The 13,402-nt window shown below is 45.1% G+C and overlaps 1 protein-coding gene across 5 annotated transcripts in view; it reads right to left on the bottom strand.

The window, feature by feature from the left end:
- The window catches only part of mast2 (microtubule associated serine/threonine kinase 2), a 125,981-nt gene extending 112,843 nt beyond the window's left edge, over positions 1–13,138 (bottom strand). For all 5 annotated transcript variants that reach the window (XM_054734465.2, XM_054734467.2, XM_054734468.2 and 2 more), the window contains exon 1: positions 12,852–13,138. In XM_054734465.2, the coding sequence (XP_054590440.1) occupies positions 12,852–12,911 (60 nt within the window). In that variant the 5' untranslated portion in view covers positions 12,912–13,138. The remainder of the gene's footprint in view (positions 1–12,851) is intronic.
- Positions 13,139–13,402: the final 264 nt, after the last annotated feature.

The raw sequence follows: 13,402 nt of genomic DNA, 5'->3' as shown, positions 1-13,402 counted from the left end.
ATGGCTACGCTGGAGAACATCAGCTAATTACTACGAGGCTGCACTGCACTGGTCTCCAGGCACACAACAACCAACCGCCCTTCCTGGACTGTGCTGTGCAAATTGAAGAAGACGAAAGTCTCCAGGGGCGTGTCCAGGGAGTGGCCTGGGGTAGCACATGCCACCCTTGGAATCTGATTGGCCACCCCAGGTGCCACCACACTAATTTAATTTTAAATAGGCTTTTCATTGTCCACAAAAGGCTTGGGGGTGAAACAAAAATGCATAACCATTGGTGCCACCCATGCACAAAGCTGTGCCTCACCTGGGCCACCCCATTTTAAAAGATCTGGACACGCCACTGGAAGTCTCAGCATTGAAGTCTACAGAAAACATGTTTAATGTTCCTGTTTGCAACAATCTTTACAAGAAGGCAACACGGTTAAGTGGCAGGGTTCGCACTGACCGGTTATTTCCCGTATTTGATCGTTTATTTTGACGGAGAAACCTCAAGCCTGCAGATGGGCTGACATTTTCATCGTTACGCACATCGCGGCGGTAGCTAAATCAATCAAGAACAGATTCCCATCAGAACATCTGAACTCAGCACAGCTCACTGTCAGCGTAAGGTGGACAGCAAGCTGAAGATGTGGAGATCGGAGGCTTGGAGCGTGTCACAGAACCAGAGCGCATACAGGAAGATTCCTCTCACTGAAGCGAGTGTTGTCCAAACCCTGACTCTCAGAGAGACTTGTTAATTAGAAAATGTTCCTAGGAGGGGGAGCTGGCCGTCATGTTGGGGTCTGGGGTGGTGGGCCGCTGTGCTCAGCGTTGGGCGGGGGGAGCCTGCTCATCAGCACCCCAGCAGAAAGGGGCGAACTCTGGCAACCGGTGATTGTTGTACCCATTGTGCAGCAGTACCGGGACCAGAGTGAATAGGGTGTGTATGGGGAGCATGAGTGGGTGTCAGGTGGGGCCTTGGACTCCTCCCCTCGCCTGGGACTTCTTGTGCTGCTACACATCTTCGTCTCCCCTCCCCCTGCCACACCTGGTGTGGAGTGTGGTGCCTTGGTCTGCCTGAGTGTTCACGGCTCCCGGGTCAGGTGGTTTAAGATTTTTGGCGTCTGCCTGATCGATCCCAGTGGCTGCCGGTGGGATCTGGGTCCCTGGGCTCTGTTGGGTCCCCGGCGGGGGTGGTCGCCCCTGGGTCCCGGGTCGCTGGGTTCCGGGCTCGGCCGGCTTGGGGGTGGAAGGGTGCGGGCGGGCCTGTGGGCTTGCTGCTGATATCCCCTGGGACTCTGCTGGCTGCTGGTTGTGACCCCCCGGGGCGATCCTCTGCACCCCTCGAGAGGGGGCGGGGGCTTTTCTGGTTGCAGTCTCCCTGAGGTCCCTGAGCTCTGGGGCAGTTCCTGGATCTCTGGGACTTGGAGCTCCTTCCATCTCCTACACATCTTTGGGGGGCAGATCTGTGGCCACTCACACTCTGTTGGAGAAACCTTACATAAACAAGCGCATGTACACACACATGGTGCTCTCATAAGTATGGACTTGGGCACGTTCAACACATGTCTTAAGGCTATGGTTGGCACTAAATGCACTGTGATTTATTATCGTGTGATTCCTCAGTAACACAATGTTGATTTTATATTTCCTCATCAGGCTGACGCAGTGATAGCTTGCTTCTGTTGTATTGTTGTGTGTTGTTTTTGATTGTTTATTTTTGGGGAAGCTCAGCATTTGGGTCAGAATCACCGGAGAAATAACTCATCGTGGCAAGTTGGAAACAGAGCTCAAAGGTTTGGGAGCATTTTATTAAAACAACTGAGAAGCAAGTAGAGTTCAGACTCTGCAAGGTGAAACTCTCAATTCACGGGAGCACATCAGCGATGCAAGAGCACCTTAAAAGGAAGCACGTGACAGCGGAGAATGAAGAGTCGCCTCTGTAAGGTTTCCTCTTGTTAGCTGCTAGCATCATAGGTGTAACAACAACAGTAGTGATGGTGATGAGATGTTTACAACACGTATGTATGTCACATATTTACTCTAATGTTACAAACGCTAATGATTTATTTAATCCCGCTACGTTACAGAGCTAAAAGAGAGCACTCTTCTTCTACAATGCCCTCTATCAGGCGCTACCTATACCGATACCACAAAGTCAATTTATAGAGTGGGACCGAGCGATATCAAGGTTCATTTGGGGAAGGAAATGGACCAGGATTAGATATTAGCATGCTACAGTTAGCCAAGGATAAAGGCGGAAAGGCAGTCCCAAATTTCAGGCATTATCACTACGCTGCACAGATCAAGACAGTAATATGCTGGTGCAATGAGAACTATACAGCAAGGTGGAAAGATGTTGAAACTAAATCAGGGACATACCAAGTCCAAAAGCTAATGGGGGATATAGAAATATACAGAAGAGAGGAAAATCAGACACAATCGCTAAACTTACCCTAGAAGTATGGAATACAGTAATGAGGACATATAAATTGGAGAAGGAGACCAGAATATTTTGGTGGCTAGCATGATACTAAATTTCAACCAGGTAAGGAGGATAAAAGTTTTAAGAATTGGACTAGAAAAGGCATCACAGCAATATGTAAAACGTTAGAAAAAGGGGATATACAGATTCTCCAAAAACTAAAAGATCAATTTGCCCTGGAAAGAATATTTAGACATTTACAGGCCAGGGATTACCATAGAGCTCCGGGAGTTGACGTCACTTCTCCCGGCATGCAACAGTTCAAATCGAAACGGCGCCATATTGGCAGGCAGAAGCCCGCAGCTAGGCTATTTGTTATTGTCAGAAAACTCAATCAAACGGGAAATATGGTAGATTCCTGTTGTGCCCCAGGATGCAGAACAGACGCGGACGACATAAGGAATGAGCCATCTACAGTAGACATGAAGAAAATAATCAAATAATCGATGCATCGGGATGCAGACATAAACAATTCTGCATCGTAGAAGAGTACTCCATAATCGAATATAGTGGAATGTAGTTTTGTTTTCTTAACGGCGGCACCAGCGCACCATCCAAATCTGTCAGAGTGAGCGTCCTCCACATTTACCAAGTGGTTCCGCCTTAATACTGCAGGGCTGAGCGCTAGAGTTGTAACCTGAGACCGAACCGGAACCGAATCAGACAGATCTCAGACAGATCCTGAGATGCTCCTGCTTGACATATTTATTTTATTCACGGTAAAAAATCAGACTAGTGATTTCTCTTGGAGGTCAGTTTATACATTCAAACAGCACAGCGCTCTATTTAAACTACTTACATGTAAATCTGTTATTTGTCCATTCATCCATTTTCACCCGCTTATCCGGAGTCGGGTTGCGGGGTCAGTAGCCTAAGTCGGGAGGCCCAGACTTCCCTCTCCCCAGCCACTTGGGCCAGCTCCTCCGGGGAAATCCCAAGGCGTTCCCTGGCCAGGTCCGCTCCGACAGCTTCTGGCGATTTAAAAAGTATCCCAGGGGCACGGTAAGGGTCGGAGATGTTTAGTCTATTTAATTTCTGACTATATAAAACGATTTCTTCGGTTTTAAAGTGTGAAGTAAACTCCGATGAAGTAAAATCCAAGCCGATCCCGTTCATTTAATTTACCTTTGTTGCCTGCCAACATGGCGTCTACTCTCTGAGAGTCACGTAACATCTGGAGCTCTATAGGAGAGAAATAAAAATAGACCGGACTACAGAGCAGAATGGAATAACTATGAAATTAATTGATGCATACAAAGGGAAGATGGGTGGTCTCAAATACCTATCAAGCAATGTTGAAGAGCAAGGAGAACTCAACATTAAAGAACGATGGGAGAAAGAGATAGAAACTGAGATGCTGAAGAATAAAGGTATAATGTGTGTAGGGTGCAACAACCAACCACTGGATCAAGACAGTGGAGTGAGTTTAGTTGGAAAAACACTATTAGATACTTTATAATCCCATGAGAGGAGGATATGCACCAGATCAGATGGGATGCTGGAGATGTGGACAAGAGGGGGCAGATCACACATATCCTGGAAGAGTCAGAAACTGGAAGAATACTGGCAGGGAGTACAGAAAGTACTAAAAGAGGTATTAGGGTATGAGGTGCCCGAGACACCCCTAGTACTATATTTAGGGAATCTGACAGGACAGATACCTTATAAAAGCTCTGCTAGCAGCAAGCAAAAAAACTATAACAAGAAAATGGAATAAGACTCAACCTCCTCCAGAGGAACAATGGTTGAATACTAGGGCCCGACCGATATATCGCCCGACTGATATATCGGCCGGCCGATATATCAGTCGGGCGATATTGGGGTCATTAACACTATCGGCCAAAATGATGGCCGATATTGCGCTACCTATCCAGCAGATGGTGCCAGCTTCATGAACTCATGTTGTGTGGCTCCACTCCTCGGGGGGTGGAGCCACTGACACAGCACACATGCAGGGGAGCAGCAGGAGCAATTCAGTCAAGCAAGTCTTCAGTTTTAAGCATATTTATTCTGTCAGTGGTAAGTTGAACGGTAAAATAAGCAGCTGGGAGAGGAGGAGGGGCGGTAATACGACGAGAAAATAAACATTCCTCTCTACAATTATTTTATCAGCCTTATATTTTATTTAAGGTTTGTATAAGTTCACCAAGTTAACTTCCACAGAGTGTTACTTTGTTACAAAGCACAAGTATTAAGTTTTATTTATTGCTGCATTTTTATTGTTTTAATATTCTTATAGAGATCTTCTGTCCCTAAACGTGTGTGTGTTGTTAGATTCCCCAGAGTTAGCCACGTCAGAAAATACATGTTGTAACCAGATGTTTTAGCATACAGCAATGGAAGGGAAGGCTTGCATTCACCTACATAAAAACCACTACAATGTATGTGAATTCACTTACGTTGTTTTATGCTAAACTAAGAAAACCAACTGCTGCCAGGTCATATTGGGCTGGTTATAAAATGCTTTTTCTGACTTGTCTAACTCTGGGGAATCTTAACAAGACACGACTTTACTGAGTGGTGGAATATTCCTTTAAGTTAAAATGTATGTGTGGAAACCACAGTTTGCAAGAAAAAACTTCTATGTTAGATTTATGCTGCGACTGGGTTTGTGTGTCTTGTTGTTTTTGAGATCTGCTAAATAAATCTTATTTGCATTACTTGGAAACCCGAGTGAGTTATGGAGACAGTTCTTTGGTGTGTAATAGAGAAATACAGTGGTGTGAAAACCTCTTTGCCCCCTTCCTGATTTCTTATTCTTTTGCATGTTTGTCACACAAAATGTTTCTGATCATAAACACATTTAACCGTTAGTCAAAGATAACACAAGTAAACACAAAATGCAGTTTTGAAATGATGGTTTTATTATTTAGGGAGAGAACACAATCCAAACCTACATTGCCCTGTGTGAAACAGTAATTGCCCCCTGAACCTAATAACTGGTTGGGCCTCCCTTAGCAGCAATAACTGCAATCAAGTGTTTGCGATAACTTGCTACGAGTCTTTTACAGCGCTCTGGAGGAGTTTTGGCCCACTCATCTTTGCAGAATTGTTGTAATTCAGCTTTATTTGAGGGTTTTCTAGCATGAACCGCCTTTTTAAGGTCGTGCCATAGCATCTCAATAGGACTCAGGTCAGGACTTTGACTAGGCCACTCCAAAGTCTTCATTTTGTTGTTCTTCAGCCATTCAGAGGTGGATTTGCTGGTGTGTTCTGGGTCATTGTCCTGCTGCAGCACCCAAGATGGCTTCAGCTTTAGTTGACGAACAGATAGCCGGACGTTCTCCTTCAGGATGTTTTGGTAGACGGTAGAATTCATGGTTCCATTTATCAAAGCAAGCCTTCCAGTTCCTGAAGCAGCAAAACAACCCCAGACCATCACACTACCACCACCATGTTTTACTGTTGGTATGATGTTCTTTGTCTGAAATGCTGTGTTACTTCTACGCCAGATGGAACGGGACATTTACCTTCCAAAAAGTTCTACTCTTGTCTCATCAGTCCACGAGGTGTTTTCCCACAAGTCTCGGCAATCATTGAGATGTTTTTCAGCAAAAATGAGACGAGCCCTAATGTTCTTTTTGCTTAACACTGGTTTGCGTCTTGGAAATCTGCCATGCAGGCCTTTTTTACCCAGTCTCTTTCTGATGGTGGAGTCGTGAACACTGACCTTAATTGAGGCAAGTGAGGCCTGCAGTTCTTTAGAAGTTGTCCTGGGGTCTTTTGTGATCTCTCGGATGAGTCGTCTCTGCGCTCTTGGGGTAATGTTGGTCTGCCGCCCACTCCTGGGAAGGTTCACCACTGTTCCATGTTGTTGCCATGTGTGGATAATGGCTCTCACTGTGGTTCTCTGGAGTCCCAAAGCTTTAGAAATGGCTTTATAACCTTTACCAGACTGATGGATCTCAGTTACTTTTGTTCTCATTTGTTCTTGAATTTCTTTGGATCTTGGCGTGATGTCTAGCTTTTGAGGTGCTTTTGGTCCACTTCTCTGTGTCAGGCAGCTCAGATTTAAGTGATTTCTTGATTGAAACAGGTGTGGCAGTAATCAGGCTCGGGGTGTGAAACACCACAGTTGGGTTATTTTTTAACAAGGGGGGCAATTACTTTTTCACACAGGGCAATGTAGGTTCTGATTTTGTTCTCTCCCTAAATAATAAAAAACCATCATTTCAAAACTGCATTTTGTGTTTACTTGTGTTATCTTTGACTAACGGTTAAATGTGTTTGATGATCAGAAACATTTTGTGTGACAAACATGCAAAAGAATAAGAAGTCAGGAAGGGGGCAAATAGTTTCTCACACCACTGTAAGTTTGCATCAAAAAGGCAGAGAATGAAGGGTTTAAGCTTAAGAACATTTTTATTTTATTTCCTTTTTTGTGAGGGAGATTTATCGGCCACATATCGGCTATCGGCCTTTGTTAAAAGTTGTATATCGGTATCGGTCGGGCCCTACTGAGTACGGTGGAGAAGATGTCTGATATGGATAGATTTACACATATACTGAAGACACATTTAGGGAAATTTCAGTCAAAATGGAAAAAATGGGAAGAATATAAAAAGAAAACAGGGAAATGACCCCACAGATAAAGGATCACTAGGCCAAGCAGAGAGGATGTGCATATGCTCAAAAGTATGGACCTCCATGTCACCTGTTGGGGTTTAATGTGGATTTAGTTTCCATTGTTTGTATTACTACATCCCTGTGAAAGTTCACAGAGTAGTACTTTAGCTTTAAAACCAGAGTGCTGCTCCGTCACAGCATCATGATTCATTACCCAGAATTCCAGTGTGAGTGAGAAGCAGAGGATGAACACGCTCCTTCTCGGCCGTTAACATTTCACACAAAAACAGGCTAACATCAGGAGCAGAGGAACATCTGCCTGCTCCTCCCAAACCCGACTAAGTCCTCCTCCCCGCTGACGCATCGAGGAGCTTTAGAGGCGGGCCTGTCCCAGATGACAGGGTGGTGATGCTTTACTGCAGCGCAGACGCTTCAGCCCACTGGCCAACGTGACTTCATACAGAAACGTTTCTTTGACTAAACAAATCTCCTCGTCCTGCTTAAGAATGAGCTCATGTCTAAGGAATCTTCAGTGGGATTTCATCCAACTGGATGGTTTCTGTTACATAAAATCCACTTACAGAGTTTTAAATGACATCACTGCTTAACCACAATAACCAGAGATGTGTGCCGATTTCTGATTGGTACACAGCTCGGACCTGCTGATAGCTACTTAGTCTGATTTTTTATTTGAATCTCTTTGATCCGACTCTGACAAACAGTTTTAAGCATCCTTGCACACCGAGTGGACTCAAATTAAACTGAAATCAACACAAATGACGCTTCTTCAAAAATGTTAAGCAACAGAACTTTGGTGCTAACGAAGCTGTCGGGCTGACACAGCGTTAAAGCCTAGTTTATGCTTCTGCGGAGACATGCAACGCCATTATCCGTGCTTGCAAGGGCTCTTCAGCAGGGTCGCAAGGACAGACGGAGTTGAGCCCTCTTTTCTAAACATCTGTCCATGAGACAGAGAGCGCAAGCTTGTGATTGGTTAGGACGCCACTTTCACCAACAGCATCGCCATTGCGCTCTCAAAATCATAGAGAGAGTAAGATATCTAGCAGCAGACACTTAGCAGCTTGAAGAATAGCTTGAGTAAAAACTCTAAAAATATGAACGTTTGATTCACTCATGAAATGAGTTAAAAAGATATGCTGCAAAAATTTTCTACGTGAATGGAAATGATGGGAAATGAAATCTAGGTTTAGAGGTAGCGAGCGCATGAAGGGGTGTAGCTGAAGCAGAAGCATAAACTAGGCTTAATGCTAAAGCTACTGCAGTGATAACGCTAGCCTGGCAAACCATCCTATGTGAATATCCACTCACCTAAAGGATCATTAGGAACACCACACTAATACGTGTTAGACCCCCTTTCACCTAAGTGTTTTTCTCCCCAGAAGAAGCTACAACGATGTTCTGCTGAGCTGTGGTGGCCTCATGGAGGGGGCCATCGTCTAGCACACTGCTGCTAACCACTTAAACATTCTCCCTCTCCTGATAATAACTTTTTACTTTCCTTGACGTTGGATGTGCTACTTCTAGTTTACCCGTTTAATTATAGATCCACTAGGATAAATACTATAAAGTTTATCTCTCACCTAATAGAATATTTACTAAGAAATCACAATGTAACATGTGTGTGTGTGTGCGTGCGTGCGTGCGTGCGTGCGTGCGTGTGTGTGTGTGTGTGTGTGTGTGTGTGTGTGTGTGTGTGTGTGTGTGTGTGTGTGTGTCTTCTCCATCCCCAGTGAGTCGTGGAGGATGGCTGCTTATACTGAGCCAGGACCCTCTGGAGGTTTCTTCCTGTTAAAAGGGAGTTTTCCTCTCCACTGTCGCTAAATGCTTGCTTAGTGTGAGGATTGCTGTAAAGACTCTGACACTAGTCAGTGACTCGATGCAACCTGCTGGGTTCCTTATATAGGAAACTTGTTACTGATTGGCTTAATGACCTGACCTGTACTGTTTACTGTGTGCAGGTCCTTGACACGACTCTGGTCGTGATTTGGTGCTTTATAAATAAACCGAACTGAACTTGAATTGAATTGAATTGAACGGCCTTAATTCTACGTGGCGTTGATCCAACAAGGTGCTGAAAGCATCTTTAGAAATGTTGGTCCATACTGACAGGACAGCATCTTGCAGCAGATGGAGATGTGTGGGATGCACATCCAGGGCACGAAGCTCCCGTTCCACCACATCCCAAAGATGCTCCATCAGGGTGAGATCTGGTGACCGTGGGGGTCGTTGTAGTACAGTGAACTCATCGTCATGTTCAAGGCACCAGTTAGAAATGACTGGAGCTTTATGACATGGTGCATGATCCTGCTGGAAGCAGCCATCAGAGGATGGGTACATGGTGTCATGAAGGGATGGACATGGTCAGAAACAATGCTCAAGTAACCCGTGGCATTTAAACCATGCCCACCATGTGGTTAACTCATTCACTGCCATTGACGACTAAAGTTGTCACTAGCATGTTTTTACTGTGTGGGCGTCGGACGAGCCCCCGCACCGTGAGAACAAACATCTCAGCTCTAAAGCCGATCTTCATCTGCATACGTCACACGTCACGTGATCAGGAAGCAGAACATCCATGTGTTAGGAGATCGTTTTGGGCCGCTGCTGTAAAAAAAAGTTAGGGCGAACCGGAAAAGCTTCTGCCGATCACAATTCAGCAACGGATTATGAAAGAACGGATAACGCTCGAAATGCACGGTTTCTTCCTGACGTAAGAGGGGAGTCTCCGCTTTGTTTTGGTTGTTTTGGCGTCGACATCATCCTAGCGCGCAACGTTCTGTGACTCTTAAAAAAAACAGTAAAAACGGCGAGAAACTGGCAGCGAATGAGTCAAGTAATTGCAAGAACTACTTTTGGTTTTTAGAGATTGTAACTCATTTTTTATACTGGTGCTACAACTTTTTGTTCAACACTACAAAAACTATGACCTTCGTAGCACCAGTGCTATAAGCTAAAAATGTTAACATACAGCCCTGGGGCTAATATCGAATTACTTCCGATATCGATATCGGAACATACGTAGATTTGATACCAAATTTGTTGAAATCGCTGAAAATTTCAAGTACTTTAAAAGGTTCAAAAACGTACGGAAGCAGAAAAAAGCGAAACAGGATCACTATAATCTCCTGATGTTTATAGCAATCAAACAATTAGGGGTGCAGAGTCTGGATTGTCCTGAGCGTGGTGTAGGCACTGCTAGCAGACGATCCTGTGATGACCGGAGCGGCCGAGCCGAGACGTAAGCCTTTGCAAGAGGATTCAGGTAGATGGGAGCCGTACCATCTCGGACTTTGTATGCTAGTGTTAGCAATTTGAATTTGCTGAAGGTGGCGCTATACGGTGGTATTTAGGCAGAATTTTTCTTTTTTAAAGAAAATGCACCAAAATGCTAAAATAATGAATACACACATTTAAAACACTATTAGACACTCATTTATACAGTTCATCAGCAAAAAAAGTTAATTTAGACGTTACTTGCTCTTTAAATAACTAGTATTAAAGGTGAATACACCAATATTTGCACAAGAATAATATTTGTTGTAAACTCTCAGTGACACACTTTGCGGGGGGGCATTTAATTTTTCTTGGTGTCTGGAAAAACATCTGCAGGGCTTGTGGTCTGATTACAGAATCATTTTAAATTTTAACAGTGGAAGACTGCAGGAGGGAGCGGTAAAATACAGGGGTCGTCAGCAAAAACAAGAAACTTTATGAGTCTGATGAAACCCGCTGATTTTCCATCAGGCAGTCACGGGGCAGCTCCAACGACCCAGTGGCTGTGTAAACTAGCAGTGGGTCAATGTTATCGAGCTCAGTCCGACTCGGCAGAGGGTGAACGAGGTGAAGTTTTACTTCTCCCATTTTTCCCAGGTGAAGAGCTAAAATTAATATCAGACTCTGCCAATAAAAGGGCTCTAAAACAATTCATATGTAAATATTTTGCATAGTTTATTTCCATAGTCATTTTTATACTGGCTTAAAAATACTTCATTAAGTCTACTAAGCAGGGGTGTAGAAGGTGTTTAACAGGGCCAGCCCAGTAATGATCTTGGACCAAAATAAAGGGGGCAGAAAGAGATGTTTTTCCAGACGACAAGAAAAGTTAAATGCCAAATACCCGTACAAAGTGTCTCACTGAGAGTTTCAAACAAAAATGATTCTTGTGCAAATATTGGTGTATTTACCTTTAATACTAGTTATTAAAATGCAGCAGTTGCTGGATTAGTGCAGTTCAGAGTGGAGTGCATCAAATAAAACGATATTAACATAAAGGTGAGACGTGTCATCCCCCCCCCCCCCCCCCCCCCCCACACACACACACAGCTGGAAAATTCCTAGGGGAAACACTGGGTGCTCCTGCTTCAGCTTGAACCAACTGCAGATTGAGGAGCTTGACTTTCATAAACACAAACAGACGTAGTTGCATCGGGGCAGCAGTAGCTCAACAGGTTGAGCGGGTTGTCCAGTAATCGGAAGGTTGCAGGTTCGATCCCGGCTCTGACCAGAGAATTCTGCTGTTGTGTCCTTGGGCAAGACACTTAACCCACGTTGCCTGCTGGTGGTGGTCGGAGGGACCGGTGGCGCCAGTGCTCGGCAGCCTCGCCTCTGTCATTGCTCCCCAGGGCAGCTGTGGCTACATTGTAGCTCATCCCCACCAGTGTGTGAATGTGTGTGTGAATGGATGAATGATGCACGGTAGGGTAAAGAGCTTTGGAGTCCTTACTCTGAGAGGCGCTATACAAGTGCGGCTCATTTATCATCATCCTGGTTTTGGCGTATCTTCACTGGGTGCCCGTGACCTCCCGTACCTTCCTGCATGTCGCCCTATGTGCCGGTGCACTCTCTGAGGTCAGCTGACTGCTTGCTGCTGGTAACCCCCCATATGAACTATAGAGCCAGGGGAGTGGGCCTCTGTGTCTGTCGCACCTGTCCTTTGGAACGCCCATCACCAAACGGCAGTCTTCATCTGTCTCTGTCTTCAAATCAAGACTGAAGACTCATTTCTGTGACTCAGCTTTTGGATCATTACCCTTTTACTGCTCGTTTTTATCCGTTATTTAATAAACAGATCTGATTCTCTGCCTAACCTTCTGTAAGGCGCTTTGGTCAGCTCTCACGCTGTGATGAAATGTGCTTCCCAGACCACGTAGTCTGTAGCACTCATTAGAACTACTCAGAAGATGACCGTGGCGGGTATCAGTGATCGGCAGCAACAACCGGATCAGAGCATCTCTAGCCTGCAGCCACACTCGTTTACCAGAACAAAAGGTTGATGTGGGAGTGACTAGCGCTTTAATACAGAAAATGTTGTCAGCTGTTGATTTTTCATTCACCTCTGCTGTATATTCAGTACTCTGTTGGTTTATTACGTTTGGTTAAGGTTTGATTTTGACAGTGAGCAGAGCACACTTTTAAGACTCAGGTGGTTAAGTTCGGTGTTGAAAAGGTGATCAGTCTCAGATGATGTGCATCCACTGTTATTAGAGACATTTAGCATGTAACTAACGCAGAAAACATCTGTATTTGCATCAGACCTAGAATAAAAACTGCTTTTGCCATGAATGTGTGACGTGTTTAGAAATCACACGTGAGCCTAAAGGTCAGATTTAACCCGGTAAACATGAGAACTGCTCTCAGACTTCTGTATTTGAAATATTTAAGGCGGAATAATTTTATAACGTCTAAGCCTGTGTGTAATCACCGAGTTACTTTAATGCTGAGTAACTATAAAAGTAATCAGTAAAATCAGAAGTGTGTGGGTTAGCTGTAGCCCTGGGTGCGGCCTGACAGGCTAACTCACCGAACCGCCCTCCTGCTGCTCCGCGCTCAGCTTCCTCTTGTTGTTTTCTGTCCTTTTCATCTTTGCCTCCTGATTAAAAACACTCCCTGCGTGTTTTCATGTGTGTTCGGTTCGGTTCTGCTCGGTGACAGGCTCCGGTACTGGGTCTTCTCCGGACCGCCTTGTCCCCCTCAGCAGCCAGAGCTGCGGATGTTCAAGTCCATCCGAACCGAAACCAGCACCACATCTGTTGAACCCGTACTCTGACCAGCTGTCAGCACCGGCAGCCGCCGGTGTCTCCCTGACCGAACGTTTACACGTGTAGGTTCGAGTTAACGTGGCGAAAAAGATCCATGTGGGTCCGCTCGGTTCCGCCTCCGGCCGCTAACGGTCCGTTGACCCTAACTCGGTGGATAAGTTCGTAAGCTAGCTAAGCTGCCCGCCAAGGTCTACCTGTCTCAAATAACCATAACACCCAAATTCATCACAACACCCATGACCCGTTCAGGCTCGCGTTTGACGGACGGTTAGAGGCGGTTCCGCCCGGTTCCGGGTCAGGCTGGAGCGGGTCT

This window comes from Nothobranchius furzeri, chromosome 8 (assembly GCF_043380555.1).
Source record: "Nothobranchius furzeri strain GRZ-AD chromosome 8, NfurGRZ-RIMD1, whole genome shotgun sequence".
Lineage (NCBI taxonomy): Eukaryota > Metazoa > Chordata > Actinopteri > Cyprinodontiformes > Nothobranchiidae > Nothobranchius > Nothobranchius furzeri.
Note: the sequence above shows the minus strand (reverse complement) of the source record. Positions and strands in the feature narration are given on the sequence as shown.